Source organism: Cucurbita pepo, chromosome LG08 (genome assembly GCF_002806865.2).
Source record: "Cucurbita pepo subsp. pepo cultivar mu-cu-16 chromosome LG08, ASM280686v2, whole genome shotgun sequence".
NCBI classification, from domain to species: Eukaryota; Viridiplantae; Streptophyta; class Magnoliopsida; order Cucurbitales; family Cucurbitaceae; genus Cucurbita; species Cucurbita pepo.
The window spans coordinates 3,388,555-3,406,553 of NC_036645.1; the positions used below are offsets into that span (position 1 = coordinate 3,388,555).

The window sequence follows — 17,999 nt, forward strand, 5'->3', positions numbered from 1 at the left end:
GCAACCTTTTCAAGAGAAGAAATGAAACAAAATTAATTATAGAGCTAAATGTGGTTGATCACAATGTTGTTAACCCTCTTTTCAATACCAATTTTCTGTACACTTTTATACCAATGTGAAATTGTTAGTCCACTCTTGAAGGCTTTGTTCTACCTTTTTTGGATTTTGGACCCCACCCTTCTTCTTCCCCTTCGTTCGTTCTTTCTTTCTTTGTCTCGACTGTTAATTGATGGATATCATATTGTGAGTGTTCCTTCGGTGACTTGGTTCTCATCCGAAGGATCAGAGGTTTGAATTTTCGGTTTACTCATGATTCGAGAAAACCCGTACCCAAGTGAACTTCCACTGGCTTCAGATAGCTGCAAATGTAGACTAGAACTGTAAGGTTACTGCAAATGATAAATTTGTGTATGAAAATGACTGACAAATTACCTCGGTAAGCTCGGATAAATGTCGGGATCTAAACTCGTTGATCGTTGCAGCAATCTCCGACATGGGTAGTTTAGCCTTAAGGAAAAACAATCAAACTTTAAGATCCATTTGTAGTTGCACAAAAAACATTTTCCCTTATTATGGTTTTGGATTGTAATTTGAATGCCAAGAGCCTCTCTCCCCCATCAAAAAAATAGATGTCTTAATCAATGAGATTTAATAACGAACTATAAGTAACAAAACATGAATAAAACATTAAATCTCTTCAAACAAGGATTCTTTAGAATTCAAGGACAGCTCTATAACCTATCAAACAGATGTTGTTCAAGTAAGGCCGTCTTCAAACTAGCATTCGGAGTACATTTATTATGCAACAAGCAACAACTCTTTATGTAATAGCCCAAGCCCACCGCTAGCAGATATTATCCTCTTTCGGCTTTCCCTCAAGGTTTTTAAAATGCGTCTACTAGAGAGGTTTCCGCACCCTTATAAAGAATGCTTTGTTCTCCTCCTCAACTGATGTGGGATCTCACAATATCAATTTGTTTTTAACCCGTAATAGTTTATTATAATAATGCTATTACCTGGGCAAGAACGGCAGCAGCCAACTGTAAGCTTGGTTCCAACGTCTCAGGAACCACCTGCAAGCGTTTTCCAGCAAAGACAAAGATGTGACTAAATTTGCAACATACTATGAACCGCACAACTCATTCTCCCTTAATTTAATGAATCTTCATATAAGCTAAAGTAAAAATTATCACAAGAAATATATTGGGTGCGTCAGATAACAAGAAAAGAAATATATCATGCTTTAAAATTTAAAAACTCAGCATCACATCGTTCAAGAGTTCAAAACTAATACCGCAGTTGCCCCAGCCTTCTCCAAATTAAGGCCATGATCAACATCATGAGCTCGAACAAAAGTCTTAACATTAGGGAAATACTTGTTTAGAGCCCAAACGGTTCTGTAATTTGCACCCGGTGAATCCAGTGTAATTGCAGCAGCACATGCCCTTTCAGCACCAATTTTATGAAGAACCTAGTTACCAACATAAAACATGTTTTTTCTTAAAAATAAATCGAGTTTTTATTGACAAATATGAAATAATGACAAGACCAACAAAAGAAGATGTAAAGAGAAAGAAAGCCGGGAACTTGGTCTCTCATATGCAATTTTTACCTCTCGACTTCCAGCATCTCCAAAATACACGGGAAGGTCCAGGGCACGTCCAACAGCCACTCTATCGCTAAAAGAACAAAACACAAGAAACTTCATTTCAGCTCTAGTCTTAAAATAAATAATATATTAAAATTTTAAAATGACATCTTCGAAAATGATCCTAAGATCGTCATTTATTCTTTACTTGTAGAACAGTTGATACTGTCTATAAATTGCAAACTAGTTCTGTGTAAATGAATTTCCTCTTAGAAACTTGTCATCTATTTATTTCTTGAGGATTTAATAAAAGTTAAAATTGACATTAGAAGATCAGAGGCAATATACAAATATACATGATTTAATGGTCAGGTCAACAAACTTCAATGGTACATATATTTTCTTTCAAGAAAAGCATGTCAAGCATATACACGGGATTAAGAAAGAAGCGTTAGTTGTTCTGCAAGGCCAATAAAGAAATTTTATTTTCTAGAGTCAAATGTACCTTCGTACATCAAGGGCAACAAAAGGAATCAGTCGCTCTGACAGAAGCTGGGCTATTATCTGAGGGTGACAAAGAAAGACAGGTAAAGTATTGTAGTAAATGCCATAATAATACTATTATCGAACCCCCTTAGTAAGATTTAAAACAATTAATACTTAGTAACTATGAACAAGAACCAGACCTGACCAACTCGTCCAAATCCACAAAGAATGATATGATCTTGTAAATCATCAGTCTGGTGAAATCATTAAAAAAAAAAAAAAGGAGCCAGGGTTAGTTTGTAACTAAAAAAAGTTATAATATCACGACAAAATGTTATATGTTCACCTTTCTAACAATTTCAAATTTTGTTGTGATAGTATGATAAATTGACCTCAAACAAAGAAAACTGAAAAAAAAAAAAAATCTATCTTCACTGAACAAAATAATATAATATGATAAACGGTCAACTCCTATGGCACCATCAACATATGCCTAGCCAAGGAAGAAACCCTTAAAGGTGGATGTTTGAGCTAGATTGCACATCTCCATTTTCCATTAATCCGACAAGATAAATGTATGATTCCATAATCAATGTCGAAAAATTTGCAGGGTACTTTGTATTCTGGATAAGTGGGAATCATAGGTCTAGCTTTCTCCATTGATCATCGGGAGAAAACAAGGTGATTGCTCTTGCGGCTACCCTACTAAGATTTATCAATAGCTAACCTAATCAATCAATCTTAACAACCTCGAAGAAAAAGATGATCATCTTGATATCCAAATCTAGAGCATGTTCCTCTCATTTATATACATAGCAATAAATATCAATATTAGGTGAAGTCCTGTTTCAAATTACCCAATTTATTTTAACAAGAAACTAAACTAATATTAGGTGAAGTCCCATTTCAAATTACCAAACTAATTTCATTGAACAACCCCATGAGAATAATCAAACAATGCCTGAAAATTTATCAGTAAAGATTTGTAACTTTTAAAGGTAAATCTCTTTTCGTGTTAGTATTTTACCTCGCTTTCAACAGGTAATAAGCTCCGAACATCATGTTGCTCAAAATGAGAAGCAATTAACTGACCACCAGCAGCTAGCCACGGCGTAAGGGCCATAGAAATTCCCACAACAAGAAACAGTAAAGAGGATAGTTGAGAAGACATTATACCCTGTAAAAAGACACCAATTAGTAAATTTATTTTATTTTATTTATTTATTTTTATTTTATTTATTTGCTAAAAAATCTCTTTCATGAGAAGAATGAAACTAAAAGAATGACCCTCTACAAAGAACAAGGTCAAAATGAAACAAATGGGCCTCCGAAAAAATAATTATAACCAATAAGGGTTACTAGAAAGGTTCCAATCTTTGGCTTTTGAGGAAATTAGCAACTTTGGGTCTGGCAATAAATGTTATCCACAAAAATCAGAGGATAGCTGGAAAAAATGTTTGTGGGTAATAAAGCTAAGCATTTGAATCCATAATACAACAGCTAAATCATGCAAGTTATGCAAATATAACCTGATTGACAGCTTCACCGAATGCCACAAAAGCAAATTCTCCACCAGGAGCAAGAAGCAGTCCAACTCTTAACGCAGATATAATTGAGATACCAAAAAGTCTACCAATCAAGGCAACCAATATAGTCTTACCACCAATAAGAAGTCCCAAAGACCCCATGATAACTGGAAAGTTAGAAAGAAGAAGTTTTGGATCGATAGACATCCCAACCTGAAAGTAAAAAGTTACCAGGAAAATGTGATAAATTAGTAACTACAAATCTCTATACAGAGAAGCAATGCTCATTAATTGTTCTGAAAAAGTATCCGACATGAAGTACCAACCGTCATGAAAAAGAGACCCAATAGAAGGCCACGATAGGGAGCAATATCAGATTCGACCTGCAAGGAGAATTCCGTTTCTGCAAGTAGTAAACCTGCTAGAAAGGCACCTAGCGCCATTGATAGTCCAGCCTACTCTCAAATGATGCAAAAAAGGAATCCCAAAAAGAAAAAAATAAGATGAGTAAATGAAATACTATTTCAGGAAGTTACTGAAAAAGTCTCAAGGAGTGAAAACCAGTACCCTGGCAGTAAGTAAACTTGTTCCCAGAATGACAAGTAGTGTGTTGGCAGAGAATATTTCTGCATTTTGATTTTCAGCTATTTGTTTATATATTGGTCGTAGTAGCTGTAATTGGAGAAGAAGAAGGAATTAGAAAACAAAGCACAAGATCTAGTATCGATATATTAAATGATTGTTGTTTTATATGATAGAAGAATTTGCTGCACTACAAGAGTCTAACAGACGCTTTAGAGATCATTCCCTTCAAAGGCTTGAAGATTAATTGGTAAGGTTAGAATTAATCAAATTCTTCTCCAGTTTAAATTAACTATTTGATAGGAAAATGTGGTTTCAAGAAATACTGTCTAGACCAGAAATGCTCAATAATCCTGAGGGAAGTTTTCGGAACAAAGAAAGGTAACATGTGGGAAAGTTGGATAAGGTCGCCTGTATAAGGGTTAAACGTCCTCCCTTTGATACATGTGTGCCACTCCAACCCCTTAAACATCATTCCACCTTTTCAGTAATAGGTTCCCAAAACTCCTTTGTGTGTGGTTTACCGCTAAGAGAGAGGCCCAAATAAACTGCTGGTCAGGATGTTACTTTACAATAAAAAAGTCTTGGGCAAGGGATGTAACAGTATCTGAGGCCAAGTGGACGCCTACGAATTCTGATTTTTGGTGGTTGATATGGAGGCCCAATGCTTCTTCAAAACTATGAATGGTAGAGAAAAGGGCAGAGAGCTTGTCCTTACTCGAAATTGAGAAAAGGATGGTGTTTTCCGCAAATCAAAGATGGTTAGACAAATTTCCCCTCCTACGTCAAAGCCTTTGATGTTGCCATTTAGAGCCCCTTGTGATAGCATAGGGCTTAAGCAATCCACCACAAGGATAAAGAGAAAAGGGGAAAGGGGGTCGTCTTGTCGAAGACCTCTCGAATTTGCAATGAAATACAACCCTAGATCCAGTTTCTCCCTTTTGTGCCAAATCCTTTAGCCACCAAAATATTGTCAAGAAAATCTCAAACAACCATGTCAAATGTTTCTCTATATCGAGCTTGATAACAAGCCCTTTCTTTAACTCAATCTCAATATCGTTGTCTAGAACCAAACTAATGTCGTCTCATGATAAAATCTCAACAATGATGTTCTTGTAGACAAAACTCTAAGATAAAAGTTGTTGATTTTATCACCCTCTAGGGTCCATTTCAGTTGGCATTTCTGTCTCCAAGTTGCCTCTTCGCTAGGGGAAATATCCAACGGTCTGGCTTGATCTCAGAAATCCATGGTTAGGGAATTGGTTGAATCCATGTGATTCCTCCAAGTGGTCAATCCTGACAAGCTCATTGGTTACGCCATGTGATTCCTCCAATTTGTCAATCCTGACAAGCTCATTAGCTAAGTCAACTTTTCTGATCTTGGCACAGCACAGCTGAAAGTAGTCGTGTTGCATTCTCTTAGGACTTCCTTGAGAGTCTTCAGTTTCTATATGAATCTGTGACCAGGCCACCCTAACGGCTGGTTGTTACGCCACCAATTACAAAATAAGGCCTCAAAAGAATGATGCCCCATCCACATATTTTCAAGTATCCAGGCCACATCTTTGTTGACCGAGGGTCAAGACAATTGGGTAATGATAAGATGTGATACGAGGAAACCACTTGACCAAAATACTGTTAAATTTATCAATACATGGACCCATGATGATAAACCGATCGATAAGGGTCATGGCAGGTCTCTCATGTAAGCTAGACCGAGTGTATTTACCATTAGAGAGAGGGGGCCAGCCAGAGCACTATCACTGAATTTGTTGAAAAGTTTCATACATTTTGTAGTTGCCTTGCCACTTGATTTCTCAATGGAACATCTAGTCACCTTGAAGTCACCACCCATAATCCATTGATCTGTACAGAGATGAGATAGATCATAGAGCTCTTCCCATAAGGCGCTTCTATCAGTAGCTCGAGAAGAGTTGTAGATACCAGGCAGCCAAAATCTGTAGCCATCAAAAAGGGAAAGAAGTAAAGTTAGAGAGAGGGTGCCTACTCTGACTTCCAAAACCTTTGTTGATGGATCATTCCACATAATAAGCATTGCCCCAGTAGTTTTGCACGCATCTAAAGCAATCCAAGCAATATGCCGGGAGCTCCAAAGGGATTTAGGATTTAATAAACCTTCTATCAACACTATTTCTTTTAGCTTCTTGGAGGATTAGAAAGGTGGCATTTGTTGAGGAGAAAATCCTTAACGAGCGCTCTTTTTTTCCTGGAGCCCAGACCACGCTAACATTCCAAGAGAGGATAATCATTTAGCTTTGGGTGACCCATCAATGGCAAGGGACGATGGAACCTTATCATAGCTCACTGTAGAGGTGAGGTTTTTCCGTTCACAGACTAATTTGGAAGATTTTACCCCTGATATACCTTTATTAGGCTTATTCGGAATAGCCATAACACCACAGAAGTCACGTTTCCAAAGCCATGGAGCAATTTTTGCAAGCTAGAGAACATAAAGTCGTCTTCATTCTCAGATTCACCCGCCAATTTTTGTTCATCTTCGACCATTGAATGATCACTAATAAACGTGCAAGAAAGGGGAGGGGGGAGAGGGGAGCCTAGAGATGAAATCAGTGGACTCCAGTTAGCCATGACACAAATAAGTAGAAAACAAAGGGCAAATTAAACAACACTTTGGTGGTGTTTCTTAGACAACCAGAAAAAGACCACATCCCTTTTCACATTTCCAACAAGAATGACTCCACCTAAATGATGAATTTAACAATCAAGCATGTTAGGAACAGTAACGCTCTAGAGGAGATCATATTTTCCAAAAAAACGTCCTTTCATCACTAAAGAAATAATACGACAGAGAGGATAAGAGCTCAGAGCCTGTCAAATATAGTATCACCACCTACCAGGCGCCCACCAGCTATAATGGTAGAAATGGCAACTATTGCCTTAACAGCAGCCAGGCCAAGAGCTTCAGCAATGGCTTGAAAACCAATCTGGAAAAGAGCAGAGTATATAGATTTTTTAATTTTAGGTTAACATATTGTAATAAGTTTAACCAGCCAAAAGTCGAGATGTAAATAAAATGTTAGATCAAACCACGTATAAACAGCATCTCATATTTTGTATCTTTCATTTTAAGTAAACCTGTAAATAAATTAAACTAACAATAAAAAGGAAAAAAAAAAAAATCTTTCATCTAGGAAAATCTATAAATAAATTAAATGAAAAATAAATAAATAAATAAATAATAATAACAGCAACAACAACAGAAAAAATAAATAAAATCTTTCTCCAAACCAGAAATCCTTCCTATCCTCACAAGGTTTGAAACTGGGACTGCCACTAACCCTGCAACATTTTTGGAATCAAAGAAACTAATCCAGCTAGGTGGATCAAAAGGTTTTGAACAAGAACACTCGATAAATTCCCTATACCACGATCTTTTAATATAATTTTAGTTCACTAATTTATTGTTATATTTTTCAATTATTCTGAAATTATTCATTTAGAATTTCAGTTGCTCCTCAGTGGTCCTCTTCATTTTCTGGTTTTAGTTATGAGAAAAATAAACAATGCATCTAAACCAGTGACCAACACAAGTAGAAGACCAAGTAGTGTGTATGGCGAAAAAAATCCACCGAGTCTTTGGTTCAAGATGTATTTAAATAGTGAATACATTGGAAAACGGGTATTAATTTAAATTGTCCAGGAAGAACATTGCACATCAAAATAACCCTCTTATTAGACTTAGTGATCAAGGTTTCTCAACAAACATACAATTCTCAAGTTCTCCTCTTTCCTTATTATTATTATTATTTATTATTATTATTATTTTTTGTCCCAACACTTGGGGTTTAGAGTACACTATTTCAGTAAAAGTCTACAAAACAGATATCCAACACTATGCTCGTAAAAAATGAAAAATGGAGAGTGTTAAGGGAGTGTTAATTTTGAACTCTGTCACTGCGTAATAAGATTGTCAAATAACTGTCATAGCCATGCACTGGATAAGACAACTTATTAGAAGTTCTTACCCCTCCTTTGGATGAATTAGGTGAAATTAGAGGTATGAGAATCAGCAAAACCACAACAGCCAAATCCTGGAAACGGAGGGAAAGAAAGTCAACTTGAAGCCAGAGCAACGGTAAAACAAAATATTCTGATATAACATTATATTTCCAAAAGGGACAAAGAAACTAGTCACGGGAGCACTGGCACAGAGGACATTCAACATTACAGAGTTTTCACGTCAACAACAACAGAAGTAGGCCAGTTAATTCAACATAGAACCATAGACCCCCCAAAATAACAAAGACAAGATAGAGACTCTCATTGCATATTATGCAGTCAATTCAATATTTTCACACTTCAGAAGAAGTTCATGTAGGTTTGACCACAATGAAATTAAAATGCAAGATGAGAGTAGGTACTTTTGTCTGTAACTGTAAGGATCATATTCAGACAAATAGGTTGTCCATGTAAAATCATTTCAGCATGGGAATTATATGAAATAAAAGAATATTAATACAATTGAAATAATCATGATACCTGAAATAGTAAGACAGAAAATGTGGCTCGCCCATGCCGCGAAGTGCTCTCGCCTCGCTCTTGCAACACCTGCAAAAAGAAACCATGGACAAAGTTGATATCATCCAAAAAGTGACATGTAGGCTTGTAAGTTTATAGCCTACAATATCAATCAAGAAGAAAGTTAATACTTGGCTAAATTCTGGAGAGGGGATGCATAAATCAGCCATAAGTCAAGATCACATGGTGATTTAGGAGAACAAAGAGCCCAAGAAGTAAGTAGATATGTTAAAATATAATACTTTTGATCAAGCAAGTGACTGGACCATGTACATCAAACAACGTTGAGATTTAGTTAATTCACTTCAGCTTTTAATATGTATAAGAAGCTCATATGCAGGGGGGCGGAGATTATGGGACAGGAAAAAAAAAACTTAATTTTTTTATTATACAAGAATACCATGACTAGACTATTTCATGCAACAACTTTTTTTCTTTTTTCTTTTTTTTTTTTTTTTTTTTTTTTTGAAGAAACCAAGCTTTCGTCGAGAAGCATGAAAAAATAACAAGCACATATAAAAGAAAAGTCTGAAAGGGAATCCGACATTAGCTACAAGAACGGATTCCAATCCAAAAGCATGAGACTAAGATTGGTTATTATAAAAAGCATGTTGAAAGGATGCAACAGCATCAAATAGCAAATATAATAATTATAAAAAGCATGTTGGAAGCATGCAACAGCATCAAATTAGCAAATATAATAATAATAATTTGTATTCTGTGAGTGAGAAAATTCAGGGATTTTCCTTTCTTTCTTTCTTTCTTTTTTTTTAACACTGAGAAGTTGAAGCATATTGAGATCACAAAAATTGGTCGATGACATTTCCTTCCTTATCTTCAATATTTGAGATATAAAGTCATCGCAATTACCACTGGCAGCCAAGAAAAAGTCAAATACTGGAAAATTGCACGACATTAAAAAGAAAGATAAGCATATTTGAGCAACCAAGCCAACCACCACAGGGAAGAATATTTTCTCCTGGACTAAAGAAATCAAAGTTAGTTTCAGGCACAACTCCGTCAGAAAACTATAGCAGTATGAGAGTTCACAGAACATGAAAATTTATTATCCGTTAAGTGAGAATTTTATAGTACAAGAAAAGAAAACGCTACAAGTTTGGAAGAAAATACTTATCCGCGATCACACCTGAAGGACAACAGCAGTGGATGACAAAGCTAAACCATTTCCAATGACAATTGCAGCTGGGCCAGGCTGCCCACAGACAATATGAGCAATCATGCCAACCACCACAGCTGTAACCAAAACCTGCATTTCTGAATAGGATTAATTACCTAAGGTACATCACTTGCAGACCAGAGCAAGGGTAGACTTGGCCCCACACAGTAAAGAAGGGAATTTCACAATCACCTGTGCAGATCCTAACCCAAAAACATATTTCTTCATGGAGCTTAGCCTCTCAACTGATAACTGAAAAGTAATAACTTAGGTTTAACCTTCTAAAAACATAACGCGAATAAATAGATAAGGGAGTGGAAACAAAATCAACTCAATTAAAAGGATCACCTCCAGGCCAATGTTGAACAGGAGAAAAACAACTCCAAATTCAGCAATTGCTTTTGTTCCATGCACATGACGGATTATGGAGAGACCATATGGCCCAATTAATATTCCAGCAGCCAAGTACCCAAGGACAGGACTTCCTATACAGCATATTGGATGAAATACACCGTTGGTTGAAAATATAGCGACAAACACTTAAATAAACTTGTCCAAAAAGCCTTACATAAACTAACCCAAATACATATGCGCAATTTATCATATTGGATAAAATAAACCGTTGGTTGAAAATAGAGATAAACACATAAACAAACTTGTCCAAAAAGCCTTACATAAACTAACCGAATACATATGCGCAATTTATCATAGTAGACCACATAAAAGCTGAGTGAAATACTGACAGGTAAAGTTTCAAGTCTTCTCTTGACATTGATATTCATGAAGCCATCAACTTTGAAGGAATCAACCAAAGGACATTTAGAAAGAAAATAGCCAGCAAGTAGGAAACTCAAATCAATCCAGAAAGGCATGTAAAATTCATTCACCTCCAGGAAGTTTCTGAAATGTTGGCACAAATATAACACTAGCAAGCAACAGCCATAACATGTCTAACAGTGAAGCCTCCTCTTCATTCACCTGAAATGTTGTGATTGATGACAACAATAGGAGTTACAACCAAAAATCTCAACTCTGAAAGGGTTCAATGAGTACATGCCTCTTGATGCGGAATCTTTGAAATTAACTTTTTCACTTTTTGAGGAAGTTTACTTAATTGTTGAAATAAAGGTTTTGTATTCCAGGAAACTTCATCAGTGCTAGTGGTGACAACATCAGGCTGCTGAAACATATGAGACTTCCTTCCTGCTCGATTTGCAAAGATGCTGATCCTGTGATGAATTTCAACATCTAGTGACTATATGAAGCAATCTCTTCTCTGTACACAACAACAAGACAAAAATGCATAGCATTGTCCACACGGGGAACCAATATACCAATAGATACATTTCATGCTTATGATGCTAGTGTGCTTTTCACTTGGCAGCAATTTTCAAGAACCTATTACTTATTTATTTACTTTGGTTGAGGTGTCAGCTACTGTTATAGTAAGATATACAAACCGGACGCAAAAATCTCTTCTTTCTAAGATTCCTGGGGAAGGAGAATACTGGTGCAATACCCTCATTAGGAAGATGAAATACGCTTGCTAAACTGAGCAATTAGCAATATACTTGTAAGAACTAACTTTATGGCCCTTCATACTCTTCTAGACACAAATGCAGAAACGATAAAGAATATGTTGGTGCATACCCTGCTCCTAACAGTACTACTCCAACAATAAGCTTTGGCAATTGCTTTTTCGTGGAATCCAGGAGACCCTGGAAGACTAATGCTGGAGTGAACTCTTCCCCATCAGCCGAAAAAGAAAAGAATGACGCTGAGAAAAAGCGAGAAGATTTTTTCAATAAAGCCTTGGGGGAATTTAAAGATGAGCCTTCTCTGGTCAAATCCTTCTGTGTTTCCTGCTTTTTTGCTTGACTCAAAATAGACTTCTCTGCTCCAGATTCTACCTCCTTTAAGGAATCTGAATTCAATTTTCCATTCTCGCTATCACTTAAGTCATATGGTTGATCAGAGTCTTCAGAATCTGAAAAGCTACCTGGAAAAGATTTGATAACTAAGGAATCACCACTAAGTGGCAAATCTCTATCTATTTCAACAGCAATATCACCAGAAATTTCGAGAACTGCCTTATTGTCCTCGTTAGCAACTTCTTCAATAATATTTGACACCTGTGTGGTTTACAAAGTGTCAACAAAAGAATTTGATATAGATTTCTCCACTCTCTGTAAAATTATTTCAGCATCACTGACCCTTTGGGCAGCCTCAAGTTCAAAAGCAACAGCTTGCTCAGCCAAAAGCATTATATTTGCCACTTCTTCTTCAGCTTTCAACGCAATCAATTGTTCTTTTTCAGCTAACTCAGTCAGCCTGTCCACTTCCTTCTGTAACTCTTCCTTTTTACTCTGTAAGCGCTTCAATTCCGCATCACAAGTTTCCAAATTAGCACAGCATTCTTTGATGTCCTCCTGAGCCACTAACAACACTTCTTGCTTTTCCTTGCCATCAATCTCCCCCTCACTTTCTGTTGATGTTTCAGGAGAATCGTTTCCTTTTGCCAGCTCCAATGACTCTATTGCCACCTGAAGCCTTGCCTCTGCTAATGAAAGTGCCATGGTTGCTTTTTGAACAGCTTCTTTGGCAGCATATTCTTCATTCACGATCTGTTGTACAGAATCAAGAGCAGAATTCACATCATTCCAAGCATGGGCTGCTTCATCTTGCAAAGCTATCGCTGCTTCTGATATTTTTTGGGCTTTTTCCTCAAACATGGTACTGTTAAGTCTCGCAACTTCCAATTCTGTCATAGCCTTTTGCAGCAATTCTCTAAGCTCATCCACAGTCAGTGCATCCGTTTCTACAGCTTCTGCTTCTCCACCAGCTTCTCTGGAACTAGCTGACCCTAAACCATCGGTATGCTCAGAACTGGATCCTCCATCACCAGTACCCACATATTCCAAATTTCTGCCATTTCCATCAATAAATGATGAAGAATCATTGCTTAGACACTCTGAATAAACCATGCCCATCCTTCTTCCAAATGTGTTGTTACAATTCAAGAATCTTTTGTGCTTACATATTTGCAAGGCACCAACATACTTGCTAGCACAAACCCGACTCAAATGATTGGAATTGCTAGCAGCTACAATTCTGTTTCTCTTCTTCGGCACTTTATAAATTACTCTTGAACCTCCAGTCAACTTGGCATCAATAATTCTACTTCTAAGCACATAGCTGGGACCAAATTGGTCCAACGTCTTGCAATATGCTTTTTCACTACCAGATAACACATTTTGCTTCCAAATATTACAAGATAAATCCATGGTTCCAGGAATATGAGACAAGCCCTTCAAAAAACCCAGTATTCAATTACATACTCGTACCAAGGTTGCCAATCATTCAAACACCTAGTCAAACAAAATCAAGAACCGCTCAAAAAAAACACAGATACAAACCATCGACCAGACCCTGCCACAATCCGAAAACCATAACCATGCACGTTAACTCGTAAACATGAACATAATTCCACTCATCAGATTAGTCACTCGTGCATTCAATTCAAACAAATCAATCAAAAACACATATAACTACTCACACTGAGCACTAAACTACATAGCAATGCAATCAAATCCAAACCGCAGCTGGCAGATTATAAAAAATGAAAACAATACATACGAGCTACAAATATACATTCAGAAAACATTTATACCACAAAACACACTATTCAGACATATTAAACTGTAATTCTATACATAAAATGAACAAACCGGTGCTGGAGGCTGATAAAACAATGGAGAGATGTCTGCGGCAGAGAGTTGGAGGGAAAACAAAGCTCCGGCAATCACAGTCCTGAACCAGTTGTGGCAAAAATCAAAAAAATGGAAGGAAATGAAGGAGATTAAGAACAAATGAGGGAGAAAATTTTGTAGTGAATTTGCGTTTCGTGTTGTTTGGACGGTAGGAAATGAAAATTTCTGGCCGAGAACGCCACTAACTGCTCTTTGATATTTCTCGCGATTTTACCGAAATGGCCCTTCGTTGGTCGATGACCTCATCGTTGATCCGTTGAAGGAGTGAGATATTCCGAATTAAAAAGGCGCTTGATCACGCGCTATTGACCCGCGTGAAGTGCAACCGCCAAATAAAATGCATCAAATGAAGCAATGTTAAAAAAAAACCTTTTTTTTTTTATTATTATTTTTATTTAAATTTATGTTTAATATTTTTATTATTTAAGCATTTTAGTTTTATTAAAAATAAAAATTTAATTATAATTGGATTAGGTTATTTTTTAGTTAAAAGTATTTTAAGAATTACAATTTTTTTTTCTTTAGATTTTTTAATATTTCATTTCTAACTCAATTACCAATTATATTCTTATTCCATATGCTTTGATTTATAAAAATATATGCATAAATAATTTTTTAATATATTATAATTAAAAGGTAGGGCGTGATGCTTTCCACGTGGTAACTAACCGTGTTGTATTCAAGGACTTGAGGCATGACCAGATGGGCGGTATGTACAAAGCCTAAGAACAAATTCACGACCGTATGTGATTACCTACAATTCGAATTGAGAACGGATTTTTGGAGTTAACTCACCCTCCTAAGATCACGACCCTATGTCCCTGCTATTGTAGCATGTGTGTGACATAAGGGGAATGAACTGTACATAAGATTTTCAGATCATACGGCTCCTCGTTTTTAAGATTTTTTAGTTTAACAATTGCATATGGAGAGACTGAGTGATCCGAATTGACTTTGACATTGAGATTGACATTGAGATGGTTTGAAGCCAAAATGGTGTATATCCAATAGTGCTAATGGGACAAATTTGGTTCAGAATCTTGTTTGGGAATATGCTGAGATATTAAACTATTTTGATAGCAATGCTAGATATTCTAAGCACAAATCTTTACCTTAAAACAAAGCTTCCAATCCAAGGACGACTAATTTAGACATCAGTCTAACTGCTCACCAATTATCGTACCAACGATAAACGTTAGATAGCCAAGTGCAAAGCAGATAACTGCTGAAAACATGTAAGTAGTAAGCCTACCTTCTAACTTCTCCAAAACCTCCGTTAGCTAAGATAGCGATGAGTTCTCTACCCCTGTGGGGACGGAGAACAAACCTCGATCATAAGAACTGAGCTTCGACATAGAACAAAAATTCTCGTACCACAAAATCCACTAGAGCTTATCATTCTATGGCATAAACAAAATAAGGTGTGTTTTTCTAGAACTTATTAGGTGATATTTGAAAGTGCAGCAGAATATAGTATAAATTGGAAATAAATGTGAGAACAAAAACAAATGTTTCCATTCCAATGAATGTGAATTGAGAACAAAAACAAATGTTTTCATTCCAAACAGAAGAATAAACTTTCTTTTTTTTTTTTTTCATAAGAGATGAATTCTCAAAGTCTGGAAGAGCAGAAGAAGCACATTTTAAGATTGCTCTACTGCGCCGTGTCGGAATCAGGCTGAGGCTTGCCATCTTTTTCGGCATGTTCGGCCGGGGTCGTGGTGGCTTTCTTGTTTGCAGCAGCTTGAAGGACATGGGTATAGTTGCCCTTGACCATGAAGAGCTGAGCAAAATGGTGCTTGCAGTACAGGACACCATCAAGAGCAGCATAAGAAGAGTGTGTCAAATTGCATCCACCATGAGCACATCTGAAGCAGTTCTTGTGGTAGCATTCCCCCTCAAGACTGATCTGTTAAGCCCAGCAGAGTTTTTCTTTCACAATTTTGAGAAAAATATGTGTTGTAAACAAGAAAAGGGGAAGAACTACGGACCTTTTCTAATGGATAAACTACTTTACTGCAAGCAGCACATCTATCTTGAGTCCCACAGAACATGGCGGAGAGTTTGCTGTTGGTCCTTGTCTGTCAAAGATTGTCAAAGTTGTAATAACATAAAGATTACAACATTTGCATGAAAATCACAGGGCTGAAGTTTCAAAATCACAGGGCTGAAGTTCAATGGTATGATATTGTCCACTTCGAGCGTATGATTACAACCCATGGAGTGTATGATTATAAACTCATGACCATTCCCTAAATTAACCGATATGGGACACTTTAGAATGGAATAGGCTCTTTTTTTTCAGGGTAAATGTCACAAAAGGAAGACGTTCTCTCTTTCCCATGATATCAAGATGAATTTTTCCCTGGTTTCAATCAAACTTGCTCTTGGCTGCTTGAATGATAGCTTAAGTTGACTATAGAACGTTAGAAAGCCCTAATGGCACGTCCAATCAAACATGCTCTTGACCGAAAACTTAGCTTTAGAAAATTAGAAACAAAAGCAGAATGCCTAGGCCCATTCTATTTCAGGTCAGCAAGCTAAGTCTTGATATCAGGGCTTTCTAAAATTATTGAATGAGTGGTCTCCTAGAAATGAATTTGAAAAGTTGCACATAGTAACGAGATTTTAACCGTTTCTTTCTCATAAATACTATTGAATGACATTATCGTAATTGAAGTTTGAATGCCAATAAGAATGGTTGGTTGAAAACGAGACGACTACAACCCAAATAATGGTTGGATGTAGATTCAAAAACTTGCATGATCCTAGCAACTAGGAATCTAATATCTAATATCTAATCCAGAAGTTAGTGAGATTAAGGAAAAAAGAACACAATGGGAGCATACCAATTCAGGTTTCTTCTCAGACTTGGCTGTTGAACAATGAACGAGAATGTCAGGAACATATGAAAAGAAAAAAGGAACAGACAAAAAGAGGGAAATAACGGTTATACTACATTGAAAGTTCGCGAAATTTCCAGATTCCTTGAAGAGTTGATCAAAATGAGGCTTGCAATACAGGACACCGTCCATCCACGAGTGGCTGGTCATCTGTCATCATAATCAAACAATTAGGGTAAAATCCGCCATTATCGAACGATCTAACACGAGAAGGTGATGTTAAAATTTGAAAATGTAAAACGAGACTAACCGAAAGGGTGCCTTTGCAGTGGCTGCATCTGAAGCAATTCTTATGGTAAGGATTGCCTTCAAGAGACAACAAATCGACGACATAAACAGTCTTATTACAAGCCTTGCATTTATCCAATGTTCCAGTGAAAGCCATTTTATGAAGGAATGAGTGTTTTACAAGATGGACTCAATCCGAGACGGAAGAACTCCCGGAAAAGAAGAAGAACAGAAAAAACACACCAGAAACGAAGAAAAAGTAGTGCAATGGAAACCTCAAGCCCTCCGAAGCCTCGATCTTCCAGACAAGATCAGATACGAGGGGGAGGATTGAGGTCTGTGATTGATGAAGTAAAAAACCAAATTTATACATGAAATAGTTTCGGATTTGGTGGTGTGAATCCAAATGTGGGAGAGATTTGTGATTCATTGGTTGGATCAGCTCCAATTCCGGACAGAATTGCTTGATATGGAATGAAAGAAAGGCGGATCGGTTGACGATTTCAAAGGAAATGGAGGGCGGAGGGAGAGAGATGAAAGCCATTGGCCTTCGATTACCCGACTTCGCCGGCATGTTCGTTATTATTGAACAGAGGAACGGCGTTTGCCGGGTCCTGCTTAAACGACGTAGTTTTGTCTGGTTTTCAAAAATTAACAAATAATTAACTTTTTGAGAAAATATAAATTTTATTATATCAAATTTAATCTTAAAACTTTAATTACACGCCACCATAAATTTAACTTAAACCCTTCGCTAATTCATCTATTAAATTTAAAAAAGAAATAATAATTCATCTAAGAATTATAATCGAAATTTAGTTAAATTATATCAGTTTTATCGTATTCATATCATCTGTAAGCTTCTCAACTCAGTGCTTTATTGTTTTTGTGCGTGGTACAGTGAAGTTTTGATTGTGTTGATAGCATGACATGAAATATTCCCGGCTATCATCTCAAAAGTTCTTTGAGAAGAATATCAACAGAGTTACTACTAGTCGAGAATTAACGAGATTTTTTTATTTATTTCACGATAAGATTTAGCTTCCACGTGGTATTTATGTCGTTCTTCTTTCGAACTTTACTTCTTCTCTTGCAATCTCGAAGCATACAAGGTTCTTTATGAGCATAATTTGCCTTCCGTGGCGAGTCACGATCGTCTCTAACCGTTCTCATCCTTAA

At 36.7% G+C, this 17,999-nt stretch overlaps 2 protein-coding genes across 3 annotated transcripts; both read right to left on the reverse strand.

The window, feature by feature from the left end:
- Positions 1 to 14: 14 nt before the first annotated feature.
- Positions 15 to 13,904, reverse strand: LOC111799990 (K(+) efflux antiporter 2, chloroplastic-like). The gene is given in 21 exon segments (XM_023683550.1): positions 15 to 359; positions 433 to 507; positions 1,017 to 1,073; positions 1,295 to 1,471; positions 1,613 to 1,679; positions 2,094 to 2,152; positions 2,275 to 2,328; positions 3,102 to 3,251; positions 3,604 to 3,813; positions 3,927 to 4,055; positions 4,168 to 4,272; positions 7,059 to 7,148; positions 8,190 to 8,255; positions 8,704 to 8,772; positions 9,890 to 10,009; positions 10,112 to 10,171; positions 10,268 to 10,404; positions 10,807 to 10,897; positions 10,977 to 11,148; positions 11,570 to 13,287; positions 13,648 to 13,904. Coding segments are annotated over 20 exon segments (3,645 nt in total). The 5' UTR covers positions 13,204 to 13,287; positions 13,648 to 13,904; the 3' UTR covers positions 15 to 236.
- A 1,254-nt stretch (positions 13,905 to 15,158) lies between these two features.
- Positions 15,159 to 17,358, reverse strand: LOC111800672 (LIM domain-containing protein PLIM2b-like). Of its 2 annotated transcripts, XM_023684478.1 has the most exons (5): positions 16,843 to 17,358; positions 16,649 to 16,742; positions 16,539 to 16,564; positions 15,681 to 15,770; positions 15,159 to 15,598 (listed from the first exon to the last, which is right to left on the reverse strand). In XM_023684478.1, the coding sequence occupies exons 1-5, from the start codon at positions 16,975 to 16,977 to the stop codon at positions 15,344 to 15,346; spliced, it is 600 nt and encodes a 199-aa protein (XP_023540246.1). In that variant the 5' UTR covers positions 16,978 to 17,358; the 3' UTR covers positions 15,159 to 15,343. The 2 variants fall into 2 exon arrangements, with proteins under 2 accessions (XP_023540246.1, XP_023540245.1); XM_023684477.1 differs by having other exon boundaries at positions 16,539 to 16,742.
- Between the last annotated feature and the right edge of the window lie 641 nt (positions 17,359 to 17,999).

What these genes read in the sequence shown, in the direction of transcription:
- LOC111800672 (XM_023684477.1), bottom strand. Translation starts at nt 16,977, where the DNA reads ATGGCTTTCACTGGAACATTGGATAAATGCAAGGCTTGTAATAAGACT. An exon ending in ACTGCAAAGGCACCCTTTCG is followed by an intron (nt 16,743 to 16,842) that starts GTTAGTCTCGTT and finishes TTATGATGACAG; the next exon opens with ATGACCAGCCACTCGTGGAT. An exon ending in TAGTTTATCCATTAGAAAAG is followed by an intron (nt 15,599 to 15,680) that starts GTCCGTAGTTCT and finishes TGGGCTTAACAG; the next exon opens with ATCAGTCTTGAGGGGGAATG.